The sequence below is a fragment of the Leucopleurus acutus genome (assembly GCF_964270905.1).
Source record: "Leucopleurus acutus genome assembly, chromosome: 2".
NCBI lineage: Eukaryota > Metazoa > Chordata > Mammalia > Artiodactyla > Delphinidae > Leucopleurus > Leucopleurus acutus.
Window position 1 is genome coordinate 124,934,620 of NC_139143.1, and position 26,142 is coordinate 124,960,761.

Genomic DNA, 26,142 nt, shown 5'->3' on the forward strand with positions numbered 1-26,142 from the left:
AAAAATGAGGTATATAAGAATTAGAAGAAAAGGGATCAACCCTTTGTTGTCTAGAAATGATTAGAGTCAATAAATGATTGAAACCAATAAAAGAGTTCAGCAAGTTGCTGAATACATGACCAACTCAGAAAAATTAAAAACACTTCTTCTCACTAACATTAGCAACCAGAGAATATAAGAAAAAGAAAAAAACATTCAAAATAGCATAGAAATTATAAACTAGGAATTTACTTAATCAAGAAATAAACAAGCCCTTTAAAGGGGCTTACATTTTTCTTTTACTTTTACTTATTTATTTATTTATTTATTTTGCGGTACACGGGCCTCTCACTGTTGTGGCCTCTCCCGTTGCAGAGCACAGGCTCCGGACGCGCAGGCTCAGCGGCCATGGCTCACAGGCCCAGCCGCTCTGCGACATGTGGGATCTTCCCGGACTGGGGCACGAACCCGTGTCCCCTGCATTGGCAGGCGGACTCTCAACCACTGCGCCACCAGGGAAGCCAGGGGCTTACATTTTTCAATTCTCCTTTTTCTGTATTTTCCAAACCATATTTAATGAACACATATTACTTTGTTAATAAAAATATACCATATCAATGGTGATATTCAAAATGTTTAGAACATTGCTACCAATCAATTAGAATGGCACGGGCAATAAAGAAGTAGTTCAGCCATACAGGTATATGCCAGGTGAAGAAGAGCTTCACGACTTATAATTATTAATTAAGTAATCATTATATTTCTCTCCCTGAATTGGCTGGGAAGAACAAACTTCAGCCTTCCACTTTCTTTGAAGAATTTCTGTCAATTAACTATTTTTTCCTGTACTTACAAAGAAAGGTAAGAGAGTGCAATTAGATCAACAAGGCAAGCTGGCTTACTTAAAAAATGCATGAGACAAAAAACAGAACTGGCATAGAAGGGAGAAAGACATGTCTACAGGGATGGCGAATGGGAAAGTAAGAAAACAAAACCAGGAAATTCCCTGGCGGTCCAGTGATTAGCACTCAGCACTTTCATTGCGGTGGCCCAGGTTCAATCACTGGTTGGGGAACTGAGATCCCACAAGCTGCACAGCTCAGCCAGAAAACAAAAAAGAAATCAAAACCAACCCATGTGGCCTGCGCATGACCAGCAAGCTGACCATCCTATCCTGCCTGAGGGGACAGAGTAAAACCGTGTAGCTCAAATTACATCTCCCCACATGAACTCAGTCTTCAGAGAATGCAAATGCTGGGGACCTTGCCATTACCTGCCTTCAAATTATGAAATGACTAGGGTAATAATCCTTGGAGCTTGATTTTCAGACCCCAGGGGCAATCAAAAATAGTAATTAAAGCATGTCAACATACTAAATAAGTACTTTTACAAAATCCACCAGATTGGTAAGTAAATTTAACATAAAAAGCAGCTTAAGAGGTCAAATTGGTGGGGTTTTTTTTTTTTTTTAATCACAATCCTGGTCTTCCCAACAGATAATTTGTTTCTCCTCTTAACATAGAATTGTTTTAGAAATGTCAAGAAATGACTTCTAAAAAATACTATCTCAGAATTTTGCACTTATTCCTTTCCATTTTTGGATAATTTTTGAAATATTATTTGTGCAGCTGTTCACTATCACAACATCAATGGTGCCTAACTAACAATAGTTGGCATTGCACAAAGCCATAAAATATTTAAAACTGAGGAAATGGAAAGATCCACTTTAAAAACAGAAACAGACTCACAGACATAGGGAATGGACTTATGGTTACTTGGGGGTCAGGGTGGGGGGATTGATAGATTGGGAGTTTGGGATTGACATGTACACACTACTATATTTAAAATAGATGACCAAAGAGGTCAAGTTGTTTTCACTTTATAAACACATTCAAGGAAGGCAATAGAGACACCCTCTGTATACTTTAATCATGATTGATCCCAAACTGAAGGCAGTTTGTTGCCAGATTGCACTAATGATTCATTCATATCACTAAGAAAGGTCTAGTAGGTCTGAAAATGACCATCAAAGGTATCAAGACTGTTCTTCCCTTAGGAGACTCTCAGAAAATGCTCAGGAAATTTCATCCTTGCAGTACTGTCAAACTGGTTCCAATGCCACTCCATTCTTTCCAGTATACAAATTCTCTGTTATTTTTTCCATCAAGCTACCAAGTTTTGTGGTATTATTTGCAATACCAGAAAGCCAAGCCCTTCTTCTGTGGTAATATAGAAGACATTGGATTCCTAAGCTGTTTTGCAAATAATACCACAAAAATGGCCTTGCTTAAAAGAACATGATTTTTCCCAGAAGTAAACAAGAGGAGATAAACATATGTAATCAACAAGAAATTAGGCTTTGCATTCAGGTAAGTGTTTTGATAAAGAAGAGCTGAACTAGCCTCCAGATTTCCCTGGTTGGGTTAACCAGTGAAAGATACAAGATCCAAAACCCTGAATTGCAAAGGTCCAAAATCCCAAAAGGTGAAACGATGTCAGGTTGGCATCTTCGAGAAGAATTGACTTTATTAAATACATTCATATTAAGAAACACATCATGAAAAGAAAGGAGGCGGTACAAACCGAATATGGTGTTTACTACAAGTTTATGGAAAAGAAATCAGTGTAAGGAAAAGATGAGACCATTTAATCCAAGGAAGAAAAGAAAACAGAAAGTTTATAAATCAATGATTGAATCAAAAGACAAGAATTGCAATTCTAGAAGAGAACTCTGTCTCATGATTGGTAGCTAAGCGCCTATTTCACTAAACCCAAAGACCACCAGAGACCACCTAAGCCTGAAGTCAAGGGGGCTTTGGTCAAGAACTCTCTACCTTCCATTGTTTGGTGTAGACTAAACATAGATGAAGTTTCCAGCAAAGCTGCTCCTTGGAAGGTCATGGGCACTTGCTCACAGGGTTCTCTTGTAACAGAGCCAGCTCTGCTCCTGCCTCCCCGAATAAACTACAAATTCCTTTGAAGTTAGGATCTCATTTTATTCATGTTTATATACCCATGTAGCACATGTGCAAATAAATGCCCATGGAAGGCACTTAGTGAATGTTTTTCAAATTACCACTGAGTTTTACTAGAGTATCATTTGGAATAATGGTTATAATAATAATCAGAACAATCACACAGCACCTTTCGCTGGGTGCTTACCAGATGTCATGTGAAAATTCACAGGTTACTTGATTAAATCAGTATATAGATATAATCAGTACTGTTAACCATATTTTACAGAAGTTAAAATTTAAGCTTACAAAAATCCTTAATAATTTGTCAAAGGAGATGTGGTTAGCATATCCAAACTTGGGTAGTGAGAAATTTCTGCAAAAGAACGTATATATATATATATATATATATATATATATATATATATATATATATATAACTGAATCATTTTGCTGTACAGCAGAAATTAACACAACATTGTAAATCAACTATACTTCAGTAAAATTTAAAAATTTTTGAAAAAGAAATTTCTGCACACTACAATAGGCTATGGGAACTCACCTAATTAGAAGTAGAGATTCAAGAATAGGCTACAGAGACTCAGTATAGTCATTATGTTGTGGAGTCAACACTGATGAAGATGCTCATTGATGTAGACAACATAAAAAATCAAGACATCTTTGACTATAGTAGGTGCCTGCTAAATATTTGGTAAGTGAATGCAGAAATAAAGTGGGAAACAACAATTTTTCCAAGTCAAAGAATTGTACTGAGGTCCTAACTATGCCATTCAACAGGGAATGAATACTGATCCTTTCTTCCCAGCAACAGAAGCTAGAGAATAGTTAAGCACCTTGACTCAGAAAACACAGCCTCTTCTCAAGTCAGAATTTGCTGAGGCTTGTTATGGTGGGGCTTGCTCTCTTTCTCTGCCCTTAAATACTTTAAGGCCCTGTAGAAAAGCTCTGTAAAATAAAAGGATATGCCCCATTCCTGCTTTATACAGTTTAAACAATGGGAACTACAGTATTAAAATCGATAGTAAAAAAAAAAAAATGTTTTTAATTCCAGAGTCAAAACCTAAAAACCCCAAACAAAGGATATGTAAACTCCTGGCCCATGGTCCATCTGACATGTAATACACACTCTTCTAGAAATGCATGTACATGTGTGTCCTTCATACTGTTATCATAGACACAATAATGGTTGAACACTTTTCTTTTGTTGTAAAATAATTATTAGGGCATTTCAAAGCTGATTTCTCTAGAGCAGCGGTTCCCAACCTTTTTGGAACCAGCGACTGGTTTCGTGGAAGACAATTTTTCCATAGATGCGAGGGGGGATGGTTCAGGCAGTAATGCAAGGAATGGGGAGCGCTGGGGAGTGGCAGATGAAGCTTCACTCCTGTGTATGGCCCGGTTCCTAAAATGCCGCGGACTGGTACCCGTCCCCAGCCCAAGGGTTGGGGACCGCTGTTCTAGGGTCAAGAAACAGAAAATCATTTGTAACTAAAGCATGGAGTTATCAAATTTGTGAGTGTGAGTGTGAGTGTGTGTGTGTGTGTGTGTAGCTGTGCAAAACCAAAACCAAAAAAGATTACAATAATAAAGAGAATTAGGGCTTCCCTGGTGACGCAGTGGTTGAGAGTCCGCCTGCCTATGCAGGGGACATGGGTTCGTGCCCCGGTCCAGGAAGATCTCACATGCCGTGGAGCGCGTGAGCCATGGCCACTGTGCCTGCGCGTCCGGAGCCTGTGCTCCGCAACGGGAGAGGCCACAACAGTGAGAGGCCCACGTACCGCAAAAAAAAAAAAAGAGAGAGAGAATTAAAAGAGAGCCAAATAACCTCATCTCAAAAGCAAAATAGGATGGATAATTGCATATTTCAACCAAATGAATGTTCATCAAAATGCCCTTTGCTAAGGCAGTAAAGAAGATTATAAACCAAATAGAATAGATAAGATGAAACTAAATGTTTCCTTTAAAACTTTTGCCACACAATATAATTGTATTTTAAGCCTTAAGGAGAATTGTTTTGAAAGTGTTTCCTTTGTTACTCACAAGCTAATCTTTATTTAACAGTGATTTATTATTTGCCTTACTTCGCAATATAAGTTCTAGAAAAGCAATGTATACATTACGTATATTTCAAATGAAAATTTTCAAACAACTTTCTGCCATATTCCTGCTCTGCTGTAATCCATTCTCTATGTAGAAGCCAAAATGATCTTTTAAAGCCATACGTCAGATCATATCTTTCTCTTGTTAAGAAAGCATTTCAACCTAATTTAATCCAAACTCACAGTGACCTAAAACGTCCTCGAAAATCTGACCCTTGCCTTCCTCTCCATCCTCAAATCCTACCACCCTTACCTGTGGTGAGGTAAACCAAAACAAATGGTTTTGCTTCTCATTACAAGAAGCTTATACCCACCACTGAGTTTTTTGTGCTGGTTGTTCCCTCTACCCGACCACCCTGCCCATATATCTTCCTGTGGCTGACTCCTTTTTGTCATCCAGTCCTAACCTCATCATGAAGCCTTCCCTGACCATCCAATCTAAAAGAGTCCCAGCCCACCCTCTGTCATAGCACATACAACTATACGAAGTCATTCTGTTAATTTCTTTGTTTACTTCTTCTTTCTCTCTCTCTCTCTCTCTCCCCCCCCACAAATAATCCCTACCCCTGGCTACCACCACCCTCAGAAGAATGTAACCTCCATAAAAGAGGGAATATTGCCTGTCTTATCCAGCACATGCTCCTAGAACACAGAACAGTCTCTGACACATGAAAGGCTCTAAGAAAAATATTTATTGAATAAATGAACATTTCTAAACATATTATATTTACGGATGCATTTTAGGTTTTTTTTAGAGTGAATTTTCACTAGGGCCATATCTTCAGCTCTCTCTAAAAATCAAGGATGATGGCTTCTTCCAGCTGCAAACATGCCTGGTTATGACTGCAAGACATTTGGAACAAAGAGGCTGTTCACTGAGAGATAAACACATTTTCAGGATAAAAGTTTGTTTTGCTGTAATCAAAATTCTGAAACTGGCTCTTCATGGCACACTATTCTTGATATTCAATAGCAACTAACAGAGCTGCTATTATCATTTTTGTAATTTACCCAGATAAATTAGGACCCATTTAGCTTGGGGACAGCAGGAAAAGGTAGGAGACTAAGGATATTATCAATAGGAAGAAGAGAAGCAATTTTTTTTTCTAATTTATTTAAGGCAGACGTTTTTAGCAAATTTGTTCAACGACTTACTCCCAGTCAGGCCTATGTCAGAAAAATAGTAGAGTACAAAAATAATCCTCCTTTTAATCCTGTTCATCTTTCTTCACAAATTACAACCATCTCAATGTCTTTGAGCTATCTTCATGTCAGAGCTCTTCTCTTGACTGAAATCTGAAGATATCTTAATTTTAACTATATAAAATTTGCATTGTAACACATGGCCAGTGATGTTACAACTGCTCATGATGCTAAATGCAAATAATGTCCAGCTAAATGCAAATAATGTCCAAGAATACGATTGTATTCTTTGGGTAAACCTTCTGAACATACAGAATCGTAAATAGTTTCCATGTCTGAAGAAATATACAATTGAAAAGGTAATAGGGATTCAGTGAGTTAACATCTGTAAACTGCTGAGAGCATTGTCTGACATATGGCAGGAGCTATATAGATGAGGGGTTTTAATTAATTCTCACACTACAAAATGAAATTTCTAGGCAAAAACTTTACGTTTAAAATGATCACCACAGTTATAGTTTCTAGTTACCTTTCAAGAACTTTACTGCTTTTTTCCAAAACTAACATTTAAAAATAAAATCCTTATGTGACATCATATGCATTTAATAACCATCATTATAAGGATGTTGCTTCATTCACTAATTTCTTTTGTAACGAAAGGATTCTAATGGATGAGCTGCATTTTCCTTGAACCTCTCCAAGTAGTGTACCACGCACCACAAGAAATAGAGTAGAAACATATGGCCTTGACTCTGTCATTAGGGGCTCCCTGTCCATTTGAGATATTAGACAGTCACAAGACAAGTAGTGCAAATTTGTGACTATATAGAATTTGATGCTATACTTTATCCATAGAAAGAGAGATAAATGTGGGTTAGAATAATCAGAACAGGTTTCATGAAGAAAATCATTAGCTATAAATAAAAACAAATCAAGACTTCCAGAATTGTAATTTCTCTAATAAAAACAAAATCAGATTTGCATCAGTGTAACATGCTATAGCGACATATTCTCCTAGAGAGATGATCTTTAGCCACCAGCCGTATATACATTTGACTATATACTTCATGCTAAACCATGCAATTTCGGCATTTCATTTATGAAACGTTAGATTTTCTTCAAGAAATTTTGGAAGGAAAAATACTTAAGTTACTTAAGCAACATTCATATATGAGTGTTCTGATTTTAATTATAAAAGCATTATTTAAGGAACTGTATTCACCTGTACTTAAAGTCATGCTAGCACATTAATTCCTCTGTCCCCTCCTCAGGCTAGGTGGTAATCTGTCACCGAATAGGGAGACCAAACTTCTCCCTCTACCTACCACAAAGAAGGCTCCTGTTTCCCACAGATGCCAGTGGCATTCAGTGGACAGGAAAAATGAGCTTAATCCCAGAATACACACCTTCATCCTTCAAGCTGAAACGTTTTGGTTTTGCTGTTGGAGAAAGGTGGGTAGTGGGGTGGAGGTAACAAAGAAACTCCTCAGGACTCACGAGGCTTTGTTACTCTGCTCAGGACCTGAATATGCTGGGCATCCTTCAGAAATCACTGTGATGCGTGATTTTTAACTGATTGCTTACTTGTCTCATTATCCTGTTTAGCAGATAAATAAGCTCTGGGCAAGTTGAATTGACATAAACTTGAGCTTTCGGCAACCACGTAAAACAAACCAAGAATTCCAAGAGAAAGGTGACTCCAATGCTGTGGTTATAGATTAAGTCAATTCATACTCAAAGCAGGTATTCGAGACAAGGGCACCGATATAGGTAAAGCTGGTTATTCATTCATCGTAACAGCCAAATATAAAATGGCTTGCCAAATCAAACGTGAAATCCACGTCAATCTAAAACCCTCGAAATAAGCAGGCTAGCTTTTGTATTACTACCATTTATCTTAGACAGACAAACCTAAAGTGCGCAATCAGGAGGTCAATAGCACACAATGGAAATTACTCTGAGACATACTGTTGTCTTCTCCATCATCCAGGAATGCTTTTAGCAAGATGGCCCTGGCATCCGTATCCACAGATGAGCCTGATACAAGCTTAGAGAGATGAACTAGAAAGGCAAAGATGTCCTCTAAATGTCATGCATTTAGAGCTGCTTAGTATTTTTTTTTCTTGATTGAAAACAGCAATTCTTTATATTCCCTTGAAATAAGAAAGAGTCTGCCTTAGCTGTCTTTGGACTTTCAATGGAAAAAACAATCACCACACATCCTATAATAGCTTCAAAACCACCTCATGCTAGCAAAGATTATAAAGACTATGGAATTTTTTTTTAACTCTTTTGTATGTCAGGTCGTTTTTTGATTCAGAAATAGTATATGAGAGAAACACTGAAGTGGTCAGTCACAAAAATGTCATTATAGAAGCACATAAATATTAAACTGTATCAGAAACTAATTTTCTGTCCACTGCACTGAACACAAGCATAATGAAAGAGATATGTGTTGTTACTTCTGTGTTGCAATGTGGAAATAAGCTTTCATATTAGGAAATGAGGAGAAAGAAGGCATTCACACTGTTTTTTCTTTCTATATGCAATTCTAATCTGGCTTTTCCCCAAAAAGACTGCATTTCTAATTTAAGCCTATCCACGGGATATGCTGGGTTGCAGAAACATTCTCAGAAGTTTCTTCCTAGTGCATAGGTCTTGGGCAATTCCAAACTACAACCTGGAGCAGGGACAGGCCAGTTACAGGTGCTGAGGTCCACTGTGGTCTGTAACAAATTCGTGGGAACAGGTAGAACTGACCTACTTTCTAAACTGGAAATTAGCCATGCTCTTCCCTTCACTGACCCCCCTTCTGATTCAACTTCATGCTTCCCAAATTAGCAGAACTAAAGCACCCACCAGAGTACATACTACAGAATATCAGAAAATTTATTCCCCATGTTGTATTTTCTTCAATGTCAGAATTCTAGAGCTCAACCAAGAGGTATTGGGGGCATGACAGAGAGGGAGAGAAAAGCTCTTCTTGTTCTGTTTGAATGTTATGATGATGCTGTATTCCATTAATAAGAATGGCACAAAAAGATTCTTAGACTATCCCAATAATAGTAAACGCACAACAAAATGCAAAAAACCCGAAAAGTCTATTGCTTTCATGGCACTAATAATGCTCACCTTCAGTATAAGATAAAAAGAATTTAAGGCAAACTGTTTTAAAAGTGAGAGGGAAGGTTGCTTTATGTTTATAAAAGGAATAATTTACAACAAAGATATAACAGACATGAATTAACCCGATGACATTATGTTGAAATCTAAATCATCGAAATCCAATGAAAACCATTAGAAATACAAACTAACAAAACACAAATATAATAAAATTCCAAGTTCTCATACACTTTTTTTTTTTTTTTTTGCCATACGCGGGCCTGTCACTGCTGTGGCCTCTCCCGTTGTGGAGCACAGGTTCCGGACGCTCAGGCTCAGCGGCCATGGCTCACGGGCCCAGCCGCTCCGCGGCATGTGGGATCTTCCCAGACCGGGGCATGAACCCGTGTCCCCTGCATCGGCAGGCGGACTCTCAACCACTGCGCCACCAGGGAAGCCCTCATACACATTATTTGACAGAACAATTAGAAAGAATAATAAGAAAATAATATTCTATTACCAATAATCTTGATTTAATACCTATGTATTGAACTTTGTAACTTAAAAGAGTGTAAATTCTTTTCAAATGCCCATGGGATATTTATAAAATCTGATAATAAGAAGTTAACTAAAAAAGAAAGAAAGAAAGAAAAAAACCAAGAAGTTAACTAACTTGAAAACAGTAAGGTTTGTAAGTTGATGTATGCCTTTTTTTTTTAACATCTTCATTGGAGTATAATTGCTTTACAGTGGTGAAGCAACTGACAAAGGATATAAGGCATTTTTAAACTGTTAAACTAAACAGCCCTCTGGAAAGACTAATTTTAAAAGAAAAACTTCAAATTTTGTGTTATGACAAAACTACAAAATTATTATTCAAAACATGATTATGATCACGAAAGGGGACACTCTATATTGTAACTGATAAACTGAACACAAGTCTAAATAAAATGTGAAGAAAATGGTAATTGTATGTAAAGTTAAATTTAGATCAATAGGATGAAATAAAGAGTATAGAAAGATCCAAATAGGGCTTCCCTGGTGGCGCAGTGGTTGAGAGTCTGCCTGCCGATGCAGGGGACATGGGTTCGTGCCCTGGTCCGGGAGGATCCCACATGCCGCGGAGCGGCTAGCCCCGTGAGCCACTGCCGCTGGGCCTGTGCGTCCGGAGCCTGTGCTCCAGCAACGGGAGAGGCCACAACAGTGAGCGGCCTGCGTAGAGCAAAAAAAAAAAAAAAAGAAAGATCCAAACACATTTAAGAATTTCATATGTAATAAAGGTAGGAATTTAGAACAGCTGCAGAAAGACCATTTAATAAATGATTTGGGATAACTAGCTAACCATTCAAAAGAAAATTCATGTTATTAACTTGCAAATTAAACCAACATAAACTATGAATGTATTAAAAACATAAATACAAAAAAATGAAAAAGCAAAAGTGCTAGAAGAAAAAAGAAATGAATACCAATGTCATCTTAGCCTGAAAAAGTATTTCTTAACATGAAACAGAAAGCAGTAACTACAAAAGAAATTATTGATTCATTCACTACTTGTATAATTAAAATACTAAGTTAAAAGGCGAACAATGAATACGGAAAAACAATTGCTTTTATAACAATTGATTTTATAATTATTTTTATATATTAGCATTATCTGGTCTTTGTTATCCAAAAAGTTCTTGAAAATCATTTACAGATACCCACACATTCACAAAAGAAAGGAGATAATGCCCAATAATATAAGAAAAAAAGTTCACTCTGTTAATCAAAGAAATTAAACTAATATGTATTCTGTATCAGATGAGTAAAAGGATGTACCCAGTATGTTAATAGTGTTTATCTCTGGGTAGTCAGATTTGGAAGATTTTTCAAAATTTTAATTTGTAGCTTGATGTACTTTCTTACAATAAAATTTTATAGTTAAAGAAAACATTGCATTATTTCAAAGTAGCTTGAGGGAATATAACACATGAAATTTAATATTCCTTAATAAGGATAAGATGCCCGTGGAAATAAGGCGAGGTCTTTCCTTTCCAGCAGAGTTCCTATAACATGACAGTGCCTCTCCACCCTCACATCTATATATGCCAGCTTTCTGCTGCCTTCGCTGCTTCATCCCTGCTTCGCTCCCCATCCTGCATTCCGTCTCTCTGTCTGTTGTGTGGTTTTTATTTTCCTTGTTTTGTGGTCCTCTGCCATGAACAAAAATGCGAGAAGCAAAACAGGGGAAGATGTAATCAAAGTAACAGCAACAATGACTGTTGCTGCTGCTGCTACAGCAATGTTATTATTTATTATTTAATACTAATACACCTTTGGACCCAGAGGTTCCTCCACTATTACTAAAGCAATTAACCCTCTACCCTGCTCCCAGGCAAGGTCAAAAAAATACAAATAGTTTTATTTATGTCATACTAAAAGAAGAAAGAAAAGGAAAAGGAGGACGCACATAAGAGAGATTGGAGGAGCGAGCACAAATGTTGTGGGTAAATTGAAGGAGCTGGAAAATATGATTCCTAGAATTTGGCTCAGGATAATTTTCCCAGGTCATGTCTCTGTCTCTATGCTTTACTCTCCACCTGGAGAGACACCCAGCCTTTTGTTCAGTAAAAACCTGCTCAAAGAATAAATCAGTGAGTAAATTAACAAGTAGATTAAAGAATAAATGATTTTTAAATTTTCTTCATTTATATTATTAATGTTCATAGCAACTTGTTTTTCTTTATCTTCAGTCCTTGCTAACACTTTCTTAACCTAAATTCTTGGAAGGAATTATTGGGTTTTGTGATGTTTCATTTCACCAACATTTATTTCTCTTCTATATCCTGAGTCACTTCCCTTGTCAAAAGATAGTATAAAATACTACTTTGAATTATGAAATTTTTATCATCTGATTTAATGTTTCTACTACTCATATTTCATTACTTAAAAAATCTAGCTTTTAATATTAATTTATTACAACCTGCTGTATTCTAATCTTGTTCAAGCCTGTCCCAAATACTAAAGAGTTTGTTATTCTTACGCTTTTATATCTCTAGAAATTATATACATTAGTATCTGTTTTCTCCTTGTTTTACCTTACAATTTACATTACTTGGCTTTGGATCACAATTTTTTCCAGTAATATTTCCTTCTAAATGATATGCTATAGATATTTATAAGTTATCAAAAATAATCTTATCTACTACATTCATAACAGTATGCCAGCTACTCTTTTTTTTTTTTTTTTTGCCATAGCTATTTTATTGTATTTTTTTCAAGCAAAGGCATTTATTTGGTTATCCATTTTAAACATAGCAGAGGGATAGTTGGGGAGTTTGGGATTGACATGTACCTGCTATTTTATTCTAACATAAATTATAATCAAATATCTTCATATTTCAATTTTCTATATATGTCTTCCTTTTTCCTTTTCTATAAACACTGTTAATTAAGGCCATAGATATAGTGACCAATTAAATCACAGAGATTGTTATTCTGCAGCTAGGACACTGCCTGGCACCTGGCAGGTGCTCAATAAACGTTTGTCAAACAAGTAGACAAATAATTCCTTGTGGACTACCAAATTGGAAGTAACGGCTTCCTACTATAGCACCCTTATTCATTTAATAACTAATTAAAAAGTGCCTTTGATCAGCTTGTTGAGAGATGATCTTTTGTTGGCTTTTATTGGTCGACAGCATTAATATTTGCCAGTAATAGCAACATAATGATAATAGTATAACTGAAGCATATGGTACTATGTTAGGCACTATTTTAACTTACATCTATTCATTTATTTAGTCCTCACAACAACCCAATGAAGCGATACTATTACTCTACCTATTTTACATGTGAAGAAATTGAAGCACAGAGTGGTTAGGGACACACAGGAACCAGAAGAAACAGGACGTGAACCCAGGCTCTTAACTACTACATGACACTGAGCTAATATTTTAGCTCCTCGAGTATATCTTTTACTCCAACTAAGTTGTCAGCTCTTCGAGGAAAAAGCTTTATCTTTTAACTCCTGGAATGGGCACAGCCCCAATAGTAGTACTTTATACATAACAGTCTCAATAGTTTTTGCTGATTTTAGCTTGGTTCAATAATGTATAAGTTAATATCTAATACATTATTATAATTATAATACTACATTATTAGATTATTTGAATTCAAATAAGATGTGAAAGATTAGCACAAAACATCTTTACTTCTGGTGAGACAGTGAAATGAGGCACAATAATCTGAACCTTCGAGGGACATTGTTCAGGAACGTTTTCTGATCCCAGCATGACCAAACCTTCTCAAGACAGGAGAAATGGAAAACATCTGGACTAAACACAGATGACTATTTCTAACTGAGATGGCAGGTAGCAATAACAGCAATAGACGCTTGAGGATCTGGGGACTGTGTTGAGCATTTACTGTATGCCAATCACTATGTTATGAGATTGTAAGGACAAATCATATTATCCAGTGGTACTTTTAAGTAAGATCCATTTTTATAATCAGTTCATGGATGTACAAAATTGGCTTAGAGTAACTCCAGGTCACAGCTAAGAGATGGTGGGGCTGGGACCCTGCCCCACCCCCCGCCTGTGCTTAAATAACTAGAGCATTCTAAAAGAAATGCTTGACTTGGGACTGTGCACTAAAAGCTAAAGGGAATCTTTTACACAATCCAGTTGTCTCTGTCTCCTTTGCCGTCACACCGCAGCCATACTCTGTTTTGGCATTTCACAATCTGAATTTAATTTGGGGATTCAATAGCTTAGAAGGAGTGAGAAAAAACATCTCCCTGTCTGTATAAAGCCACAACTGTACCCACTCCTCTGTGGCATTACCATCCTGACACCCAGGACGGAGGACTGACAGAATGACAAATTTACACAAGCTTTGAAAGGTAATATTTGCAAATATCAAAAGACAAAATTCTCCTATTGAATGAAATCCTCTCTAAATACAGATAAATGGCATTGAAATAACAGTTAAAATCTGGTGTGGCTGTAAATGATTTCCGAAGCAAACATAAATGCAAATGCATTTTATATACCTCCTGTAAGGATGAGACTAAGCAAATGAAGTTAAAACTGGCAACCCAGAGAGATTTGGGGCAAATCAACATCTTGAATTGTTCTTGAAATGTTTGGGGGCTTAATTTAAAACCCCAAAACACATTAAGGGAGAAGAGTTTTAGATTCATGAGGGTATAAATTTAATCCACATGTTTCTGATTCATTTACACTTGAATCATTCAAGTAATGTTTTGTAAGTGCCGTCTCAATGTCTGATATCTTTGGGCGTTTTTATGTCTCTCTCCTTAAAAACAGGAAGCCATATTTTGCCAAGAGTAAATAAACTTAAAATACCTAAGTATTCCAGACAACCGTGCACAACTAAATCAACAGACTTTTGTGTAAATTCTCAACCTAGCAGTGTCTTTTTTTAATTGATTGACTTTTGGTCCAATTTTGCACCATACTTTTCCATGAAGAGAGATCATATACTCAAATGAGTTCAATTCCAAAGGTCTATGCATAACTCAATATATTCACCAAATCACACTGTAAACCTATGTGTAATATACTTTATATTTAGATAATGTGTGAACAAATGGACTTCTAGAAAACGGTCCTAAACCGGATACTGCAGGAAGCAGACTTTGAGACAGAGATCTACATGCAGGCATTTTTCTGAGCACAGTGAGGTGATGAGGAAAGCAGGACTTGGCACAGGGAGAAGCAGAGCTGGAATGGAGCTACAAGCTCTGAAGCGCATATGACCCTTCAGAAATGTCCCAAATGAGGCAAGGGGGTAAGTGCTTTGGATCCCCACACCCACCTGTCACTGTACACAGAATGACCAAAGAGAGGGGGGCACAACCACGGGCAAGGCAGCTCCCTTGACTGAGGGTACTTTCCCCAGGGGCAAAACTCACCACAAAGGGGATCTGGGTGGGGCACCATGTCTACTAAGCAGGTCTGTTGGAGTTCTCTGAGAATTAATCCTCCCTGAATAAAAGACCTACTCAATCTTTTAGTCTGATTAGCAATACAAATTGAGCCATGTAGTCACTCAATCAGCTGGCAAAGGCTTGAGGTAAGCAAGCCTATTTTATAGAGAAATTTCGACAATTACTCTGGAGATTTTATTTATGACAATGTACAACCAGTATCTGCAGGTCTTTACTCAAAGAAAGTTTTTCCTTCTGTCTCCTGAAGTGACCCCCTCAAAGATAAAACACCAATAAAAAATACATACATTTTGGGAGAAAAAATGTGTGCATGTAGAGAAAAAGGTGGTGCTAAAGAAAATAATGGGGCAAATATAACTATGAATAAGTTATATCACCTAATTGTTTCCTTTGCCTTCAATACTTTGTATTTAATACTTGGTTCCTTAGGCCATTCATTCAATTAACATTGGTTTATGACCTACTACTTGTAGAAACTAAAACACAAACCAGTAATATAGCTCCTAGCTACCAAGGACCATTGAGACTAACAGAGTAACAGAGGAAATTGGCATGTAAACATCATAACAAAATAATATCATTCCTAGTTTATCCATGATGCTGACAAAATTCCTAAATTCCAGCACCAGATGCAAATTGTAGAATGTTCAGGATTCTCCAGGACACCATTTCCAACTAATACTCCTGGGGAACCTCTGAACACACGTTCCCCTCTCGGACTTCTCCAATCCAAATCCCAATTCAAAGTATTGGAAGTATTCCCGAGACCGACCAATTAAGTCCTGACCTCATCAGCAGACTGGGTCCAAAGTGGAAATGAGGGCCATTACCCACTGAGCCCTCCTTTATGGGAGATTCATTTAGCAAATACTTACTGAGCTCAACTCTGTGCCAGGCACTGGTCTCAGAACTGAGGACGCAGCAATAATCGAGGTCCCTTCCTTCAAGGAGCTTACATGCTAGAGGCAGAAGCCAAAACACAAAATAAACAGAGAAATGTACCCCATGTTATCGAATACTGCTAAGTGCTATGAGAGTAAATAAGGCAGAGCAATGGAGGAGAGAAGAGAAAGGGTACTTTTTAAGATAGACTACCTAGACAACATGAGATTTAAGAGAGGAGTCGGGGGAGAGCCACATGGATGTCAGGAGGAGAGTACTCCAGGCAAGAGAACACCAAGGCTTCAGGGACAGGAATATGTTCCCAAATCTCTCAGAACTGCTCCTCTGCCAGCTCCTGTCACTGACCTCACACCACGTACTCCACGTCCACCCAAACACAAGAGCAGCCTGAATTCCCATCATAGAAACTATATTTAATGTATCTCTAAAACATACATTTTCGTCTGGATATGAATTTTAAGTTGCATGAGTCTGAGTTGTTTACGAATTTCCTAAAAGTAGAACCTAAGTCTTACCAGTCCTTTCTCCAGACATCATGATTGCTACTTCCACATTCCAAACCGGGGAGCATTCCCACTTCACAGAGGAAACCAGCTAAAACAATTTCCGACAAATCGCCTCTAAGATCAGCAGCAATGTAAGAATAACCAAAAAGATCTGACATAAAACTATATGAGAGTGAGAGTCCATTTTGTTTTTAATTTTAGAATGAAACCCATTCAAAGCCCTTTTTATTTGGTACAATTAGATCCAATGATGGATCTAATTAGTTAAATTTTTAAACTAATTTAAAAATTAGTTAATTTTTTTAGTTTGGGAAATAATTCAAACATGTACACATTATGTATATACATATTTATACATTTTCCATATTTTTCTTTTCACTTGAAGCATGTAACTATACATCTGTTCACCGTCCTTTCAGTGTAGAGGCAGGTGCACAAGACACATACACAGATTTCCATTACACAGGTCTTACATACAATAATGAGAGCCAGCCTCTCAAAGAAAGCAATCTTCACTAGTAGTCAAAATGTCCTATTCTGTTGTGTTGTTCCATCGTTTGCCACTAGCCCTGTAAGACCTGGTCATTATGATGCCAATACCTTTAGTAATTCAGTAGAATTCAATTAACCATTCATTTTTTGATTTATATCTGACAAACATCTTAGTGACCAAATGTTTAACTATATGACTAGAAATACTAGCAGAAGAGTAACAACCTTAGAAAAATCAAATTCAAACTCTACCTACACAAGAAAACACATTTCTTGGGTAAACTCACCTACATACGGTATCATTTTCTCTTCATATACTTTATACTTCTTTTCCCAATTCAAAATGAACCTCTACCCTTGAAGAGAAGGTAAACAAACTAAACAGCCTTCCAGAAAAGATCCCTGAAGTTTAATTGTGTCATAACTCGACAGTTGCTGACTTAAGGAACAGATTAAAAATTACCATTTGGTTTCAATATTTGCTTAATTAACGCTCACCTACAGAACTCAGAATCCACATTCTGGTCAATCATTTCCAATCTCTTGACATTCATACTACTTAAGTTACAGTCAAGCAGTCAACAAGTATTTAATGCTCTGCCAAACTAGTGAAATAAGCATAGCAATAATAATAAATTCCTTTTAGGACTACATATTCTAGAAATGGAACATTAAAAAGAATCAGTACCTGTAGAAAGACAGAAGCAAAGACTATTAAGGAAATGTTACTTAGAAGTGCTGTTAAATGTCTTCTTTTTCTCCGTCACTTTAGAAACATCAGAAAAAATCTTCAAGATTTATTTGGAAAAAGTGATTTACCTAGAATGCATGCAAGACAATTTTATAATTGCCATTTGACTCTCAAAGATTTTTGTATTAACTTGTTGCTAAATGGAATTGTAAGCTAATAAGTACCTATTGTATTTTCCTGGATTTTTCAGTTGGGATTGTAATTAAATGAATTTATATGAGTTAACCATGTTTAAAACTATAAAATTCAGTTATTGAAAATTTTTTTAAGTCATTAACGAGTTATATTTTAAACTAATATTACAATTGTACTACATTTCTAAATTTCAGTTCCTGAAAATACACACACACACACACACACACACACACACATTTTCCCCTTTGTGGGAAAAAAACAAACAAACATTAAATTAAGAAAAACAGCTATAGGGGATTTTTAGGGTGGTGAAACTATTCTATATGATACTGCAATGGTGGACACATGTCAATATACATTTGTCAAAACCCACACACTGTACAACATAAGGAGAACCCTAATGTAAACTACAGACTTTAGTCAATAATAATGTACAAGTATTGGCTCATTGATTGTAACGAATGTACTACATCAGTGCAAGATGTTAATAATAAGGATGACTGTGGGGTGGAGGGGTGGAGACATGAGGAGCTATATGTGAACTCTGTGTTTTCCACTCATTTTTCTGTAAACCTAAAACTACACAAGAAAAATTAAGTCTATTAAAAGAGAGATTTCTAACAAACATCATGATCATCTTACCTTTGTATTAAAGTCAATCATCAAACTTAATAAAGTATCCCCCTTTTCATCAGCTACAAATTTAAAAAGTTTTAGAAATTATGCCACTATTGATGTTTTGATGCAGTAAATCTTGCCAAACCCAGACACCATCATCCGCATTACTCACTTCCTCCTTTTAGTGTATGCACCTGTACCCCATTCCAGTTTGAGGCTTGAAAATGACAGTGAACACAGGTCAAAGAGTGTCTTCAGATGTTCATTCAAATGACAAATCCAACATTTCATCCTCATCAATCATAGAGAGAAGGCACATGGTGTAAAGTAGGCCATTGACATGGAAGATGTCACAACTATAGTGCATCTATGGGAATTTAGAAGCTTGGTTTCAGAGATACTTTTTAAACAAGAAGCTTTTAAAATATAGGGTGGAGAATAATGGCTCAGTCATTAATACCTATGCAGTTCCTCCTGGGCACTTACGTAGTAAAGAAGAAATGGTTCAACAGAGGAATCAGTGTTAGGTGTTATTTTGGCATTCCCAAGCCTGGGTTTTTCACTCAGGTTCCATTTAGAACTGTCTGGTGGTCTTAATGTAATGTGCAAGGCACTTATGTCCAGGCCACAAGTTATAAATCCTTCAGACAGAACTTGCCATGAAGACCCAAGACTCCACAAGAGAAACTGAAAATAATGCTTGAAACAACTTAAAACATCAATCCAGCAGGGGTATCTGTGGTAGACCTACTACACATCTAATGCAGAAATAATTTTCCACACTAAAAAGCATTTTAGAAGTATTGATACATTGGTGTCATAGGTGTAGCAATAATTCACAGTTAAATAGAACGCAGACCTCAGAAAATGTTTCACAAAAATAAAATTATATTCCACTAGGAAATATGTTCAAAATATGAATTAAATTGTAATATCTATTTTAACAGTAAAGAAAACCAAAAATTCAGGAAAAGAAATTAGAGAAAAACATAAATTCAAAATATCCATGGTGAGGATGAAATTTTGTTACTTTCCATTCCCTTACAGTAGTTAACCTATAACTCCTATTTCTCAAAGTCAAAAGCCAGAACTAAGTAGAATTTTAAAGGTGACTCAGAACAAGCAAAAACCAAAACACCAGTGATTAGCCCAGTTGTCCAGATTATCTGTCTCTCATTAAGTTCACTATTTCATGGTTTTCAGGTTTTCTCCAGAGCTAGGACCTTCATTTTTACATTTTCTTTAAATATTTTCAGCTACCTCTTTTCTCCCTTTCTTAGTATTCCCTTTCCAACCCTCAAATTAATTTCGTTTTTGCTCAGACTCACTGTTTATTTTAAAAAGCTACTCTATTTAAAAGTTTAAGAAGAAGAGGAGCATTACTCTAAGGGAATTTCCTTTGTCAAGTAGCATAAATTAAACTCTCTAAGAATGAACACTGAAATGACTCGATGTGTTGATAGAACTCGTCTCTGCTATTCAGATTCAAACAACTGAACTATGAGCTCAGATGAGACCCCTAACTGGGGTCACCCAAGGCCTCCTAAATTGACAATAAGCCAGCCTCAAAACGTTGACTTGCCATTGACAGATGTAGCCTATCCTCTCCTCGGTTGGGCCCCTAGGACAGTTCTGGAACATCACGAAAAAAATATTTAAATGATACAAAAATTCCAGAAGCCAAATTCAAATTGTGAGGAAATAACAGAGATAGAAACAAATTTTTTTTTTTTTTTTTTTTTTTTTTTTTGCAGTACGCGGGCCCCTCACTGCTGTGGCCTCTCCCGTTGCGGAGCACAGGCTCCGGATGCGCAGGCTCAGCGGCCATGGCTCACGGGCCCAGCCGCTCCGCAGCATGTGGGATCCTCCCGGATCGGGGCACGAACCCGCGTCCCCTGCATCGGCAGGCGGACTCTCAACCACTGCACCACCGGGGAAGCCCAAGAAATATTTTAAAAGTAGAAATCTTTTTGCAGAATAAAATCAACTACCATAGGATCTGTCTGCAGCAACAGCTGTCAAAGACTTTTCTGTTCACCAGGACCATCAGGATTGTTTATTAAAACCCTACTGGCAACAGTTCTTGGACAATGGACCTAAGGGGGCCTAGAAGAACTGCATTATTAACAAGCACCTGCATAACACGATGCAAGGTATGACCATGACCTTTGTGTTATGTCTACCTTTGTCTCACCCTTTTGCTTTACCTCTACCTGGGTATCACCTGTATTACTATCTTTGGATACCAATCTGTTTCCCCACTGGTACAAAAAAAGGGATCAAAATAATCTTTACTGCCATCAGGAGCTACATACAGAAGGATGTTTTCTCTTTCGTTGTATGTTATCACTTTTTCCATCATAAAGTAAACTGTTGGAGACAGTTATGGTCATACTTATCAATCATAAGTATTTTGTCTTCTACCTAGAAAGTCATATAAATGATTTATGTTTGTTGCTAATTCTTTAAACTTAGCCGTCATTTCCAAATAAAAATACCAAGATGTTAAATATAGCTGCTGGCTAAATTGAAAAAGGGGAAGGAATGAAATGATAAGAGAAGAATCCCTGGCTCTCCTGCCAATCATACCCCTCCCTGCATTACTATCATCCTGGGTTAGTGAACTAGTGATTCTTTATCTACCCATCTAGTTCACCTACACTATCCAACTATCTCAACCCATCACCTCCCTTTGCGAGCTGAGACCTGGTCATTGTGTGCTGAGAAGCAGCCAGTCTATAAATTACAAGTCCATGTGGTTTTCTATCAAGACTTACTGGAGTCCATTCTAATATTGTCTTATAGCCTTTTTTTTCACATTTTAGAAACTAATCATATTCAGTATATTAAAACTATGTTACTTTTGTGAAAATTACTTTATACCACACTGCAACAGGTAACACTATGGTTAGAATTGTTTAGGGAGAGATTTCTTTTAATTCTGGGCTTGTGGGGAAATAACCATCTATGTCATAAATAGCTTAATTCTAAGCCAGAGCTGAGAACTAAAGTAAGTTCTGAGTAGAAGTAAGTTCCAGCATTTAAAAGATGAAACAGCATTGCCCATCAAGACTACCAACTTTGAAAAGACAAGAAACCTTGTATTGAATATCGATTAACTGAACAAAGCAAAAATTGTCAAAACCATAGGTCCTTACCAGAAACGGACTCCAGCAAACGCAGGAGACACACATTATACCCAGGAGCTGGATGACCATTTCAAAATGATGAGACCTGCCTTGTCTGTGCTGCTGACTTTTAAATTTAACTCTTAAAAGTGAAATTCCTGTGATGGCATTGCAAAAAAATGAAATACCAAGGGCTAGGAGCCCCAGAAATGAAAAAAGTAAAAGATAAAACCTATCTTCCCAGTCTTTGATGTGATCTGTTTTGTAGAAACACCAGGTCTTCGATGCTTGAATTTTATAGTCACGATGCCCAAGGATGGGCAGCAAAGCTACGAAAACAGCAAAAAAGCACACTCCACTCAACATCATTTTAACATGTTTGGATGTAATTTTCGTAGAGTGAAATATTGGTTGGGTGACTCCAATACATCGCTCAATGGCCATCACACTGCCTAGAAAAAGTGGGCACAGACCAGAGAATACCATGCAGATACCAAAAATACTGCAAAGGACGTTTGATTTGTCAAAATGGATCCAGTCTTTATCAGAAGCATATACAAAGACTGCTATAGCTCCATTGATGAGGTGCCCAAAGAAATCTGTGATTACCAGAGCACTAGCTAAAAGCAAAAACGATGACTTGTACTTCTGTCTAAATCTCTGGTATGCCTTCATGAGAATAGCAATAGCAAGGCTGTTTGATAAGATTCCCACTGTCATGAAGGTTATCGAAAAAGATATTGAAAGCTCTTCTTCCATTTGGCAAGTTGTATTTGAAAGGAGCCCGGCTGCAGGAGACACTGGCTGTTTGGAATTGTTCGTGGACATTGTTGTGGAGATAAGAGCTGGCCACTCAAGTCATCTCCCTCTCAAAACAGTGCAGGCTTGCGGTCCAGAGATCTGTAGCATAAAGACAGAGAAATTATGAGCCCTGGATAACTGTTCATCTGACATTGAAGGCCAAAGCTCCCCAGCACCCTGTGGTGGGAATCAGACTTATCTGGCCTGTCATGAGCAAGGTTGCATCATACTGAAAACAGCACACATCTGCCTGCAGTTCCACATTTCATTTTCAAGGTAAAGAAGCTACCAGAATTGAGACCCCTTGGCTAACCTCTATGGCTACTCTGCCACTGGGCACCTCCTAAACTGCCTCCTGACAATTCACTGACACCTTAAAACTCCTAAGGTTTACGAAGTCGCTTAACAAGGCTAGATTTAAACCCAGTTGAGTTTTTAAAGTATAATAGTCTATTTTAATAACTAGGTGACTTTCTAAAGTTTCTGCTTTTTTCTCTGATGAGCTTTGTCCCCAAAGTGCAGATTATTTCTTTGAGACCTATGACTGTCAGGCAGACAAAATCATCTTCTCCAAACTTTGGGAGGGTGCAAAGTGGAGCCACAATCTCACTGACGCTGCATGGGGCTTCTCTGAATAAGTTCTAAAACTATTTGATTTAGGTCAAATAACAGCAAACCACACACATCAGTGACCCCTGGAAGGCTCAGTGTTGAGTCTCTAGGAAGATTTTCTGGTCCAGCTACCACCTGTGCAGAAATGTTGGCTGATGAGAGCATAGGAGGCAGGCCGCCCTCACTGTGGGCGCATCTGCCTAGATGCTGTTGATCTAAGTTATAGCTTCAGGGTAGCTACATCCCAGGCGAATTATTTATTTGTCGTTCTTTCTCTAGTGAGTTGAGGCCTGAGTCACAGACCCTCTATACCCGCCACTACTGCCACCCCGCCCCGAGCTATTTCCACCGGCGTTTCCCCAGCAGCTTTCTGGGAGGCTAGGAATTCCGGAGCCAGCCTTTCCTGGGACCTGCCCAAGTGGGGCCGCCCGAGACTGCCCGGAGGGCGGCCGCCTCCTCCGGTCTTACTCACAGCTCGACTTTCGATCACTACTACCCCACAGCCCCCAGGCCTCTGCTTGCAACATCCTTCCCAAACCTCTTAACTGCCTGAAACTTTCTGCGATTGCTCAAACGCCAGAGGCCGATTTCCCTCCCACCCCGGGGGGCGCCAAAGGCCTGCGCTGGCCAGGATGCCGGAGTCGAAGTGTCGCGGGCGGGGAAGCAAGGAGAGGGAAGGGGATCTTTTCCTTTACCAGTTTCCCTCCTCTGAGATCCGTTCTACCCGGTCCCCAGGCGCGCACCTCAGGCTTCAGACGGATCAGACATTGCTCTGCGGGTCTCCCCAGCTTGGGGCATCTGGTCCAAACTTGTTGGCCAGCTCAGGCTAAGGTGCCCTCCGGTGCCGCCGGCTGCTGCTGCCGCCGGGCATCCGAGGTGGGGTGGCTAAACCTCAGTCGGGTGGCCAACGCGTGGGAATCCAGCCGCTGAAGGGGTGTTTACCTTGGCATCCCGGGCCGCGGGCAGGGCTCTAGGTGGAGCAGAAGAGCGCGCGGGTCCGTGGGCCATCCCGCGCCCGGCTTCGCTCCGTCGATGCCGCCGGTTCCTGGGGCTCTGCGCCGCGCTCTCGCTCCAGCTCCGGCCCGGGCTCCGACTCTGTCTCGCCGCGCGTGCTTCTGCGCGCGCTCCCAGCGCGGAACCTGCCGGGTGCGCTGGGCTCCCCCGATCCTTTAGCACCTAGCGGCGCTCACCGCCTGGGCGGGGTGGAGGGCGCGGTTGACCTCCGCCCCTTCCTCTCCGCCCCTTTTGCTTGGAGTCCAGAGCCGGACCCGGAGGGACTTGAGAACCGCGCTCGGGTGCTACGTCCCCCTCCTCAGCATCAGAGCGGCCCCCTCAGCTGCCCGACCACTTAAGGAAAAGTTTTGTTTTAAACTCATTCTCCAGCTAAAGGCGCCATCTCTACGGCTGTAAAATAGGAACAAGGAGAGCTGAGGAAAGCCTGCAGAAAGCTGTCGTGACAGCGTCTTGAACTGTCAGATTGCAGATTGCAGACACTTCCTCCCAAATCCAGCTCAAAAAGGATAAAGAAACCAGGTAGAAGGAAAGAGATGGTGTATTTGGGCTTAGGGACCGACATCCCCAGGAAGTTAAAAACAGGTATTCGGGCCACGTGTTGTCAATGGAAAGTCACTGCCTTAGGATTCACTGTCACTTAGAGGACTGGACTGTTCCTAGCTTTCTAAAGAATGTGAGAAGGGAAAGGGATAAGCAGTATTCTCACAGGACACATGCAGATAAAGCATTAGTAACATTTTAATGATCAAAAAAGCCCAATGGTGAGAGAATTTCTAGTGGTATGTTTACCCAAAGAGATGTGACTCTTAAATTTTGTGGAGATTATTTTTATGATCAAGTAAAGAAAAATCCACTACTTCATTAGGAATTATAATTTGAGCCATTTTAATGCTGTAACCACTTTTTGCTAATATTGTTTTGATCTGTACCTATTAACTATCTCATTTTTATAGCTAATCACTTATGGAAATCTATTACTGACCTTTGCTCTTTTATCAGTAAAATATTGCCACGGCTTTTGTGAAAAACCAATGCCACATGGAAATAAACTCTCTTTTCTCCATTCTAAAATCAGAAAGGGCCTCTAAATTCCTAGAAATTGGAAAAGATCATAAAGTGCTACAGTGAGATAAAATAAATTAGCCATTAACTATAGAAAAGAATGATTGCACAGCTTTCCCCTGTGGTAAATATTGAGGGTTTTTTTTAATGATATGATCATAACTTGTAAAATAAACTGTTACTCAGGTATGGTCAGGGAATTGAAAAATTTGGTTAACCAAATATTCTGGTTAGTAGAGAAATATTACATCTGGATGACCAGTGTCCAAAAAACAACTATGTAATAAACCACATGGAAAATGTGCATGACACAGAGAACTATTCTTTCCTTTAGTGATTAACAGCACTTAATCACATTAGATGCAATTACCTATTTACTTATGTCTCTCCCACTGAATTGAATTCCTGCAGAAGTCTCATTCATCTCTCTGTCCTCACCCAGGACTATGCCTGGTCACTTATCCAACGCTGTCTGAATTCATCAGTGTTATAACTGACATTTCCAGTATCACACTTCAAAATCTTGAACAGTCCCCATCTCTCACTGGCACATCTCACTAACAACAGCTGCTCAATCTACTGGGTAAAGAAAGAGAAAATTCTCGTTAATGCAATTTCAAGTCATAATATTTATTATGTAATATATTCAAAACATTATTAATTTAGTTTTCAAAGTACTAGATAAATCCTATTAAAAAAAAAACTTTCCAATACAGAAACAGGAAGAAATAGAAAACAGAAATAGAAATAGAAAATGTAAGTAGACCAATCACAAGCACTGAAGTGGAGACTGTGATTAAAAATCTTCCAACAGGGCTTCCCTGGTGGCGCAGTGGTTGAGAGTCCGCCTGGCGATGCAGGGGACA

The 26,142-nt window shown here is 38.5% G+C and overlaps 1 protein-coding gene across 1 annotated transcript in view; it reads right to left on the reverse strand.

Moving 5' to 3' along the window:
* Positions 1–22,615, reverse strand: part of PTGFR (prostaglandin F receptor) — a gene marked incomplete at both ends in the record, with an annotated part of 52,682 nt that extends 30,067 nt beyond the window's left edge. The window contains one exon of the mRNA XM_082863352.1: positions 21,818–22,615. Coding sequence (XP_082719478.1) covers positions 21,818–22,615 — 798 coding nt within the window. The remainder of the gene's footprint in view (positions 1–21,817) is intronic.
* Positions 22,616–26,142: the final 3,527 nt, after the last annotated feature.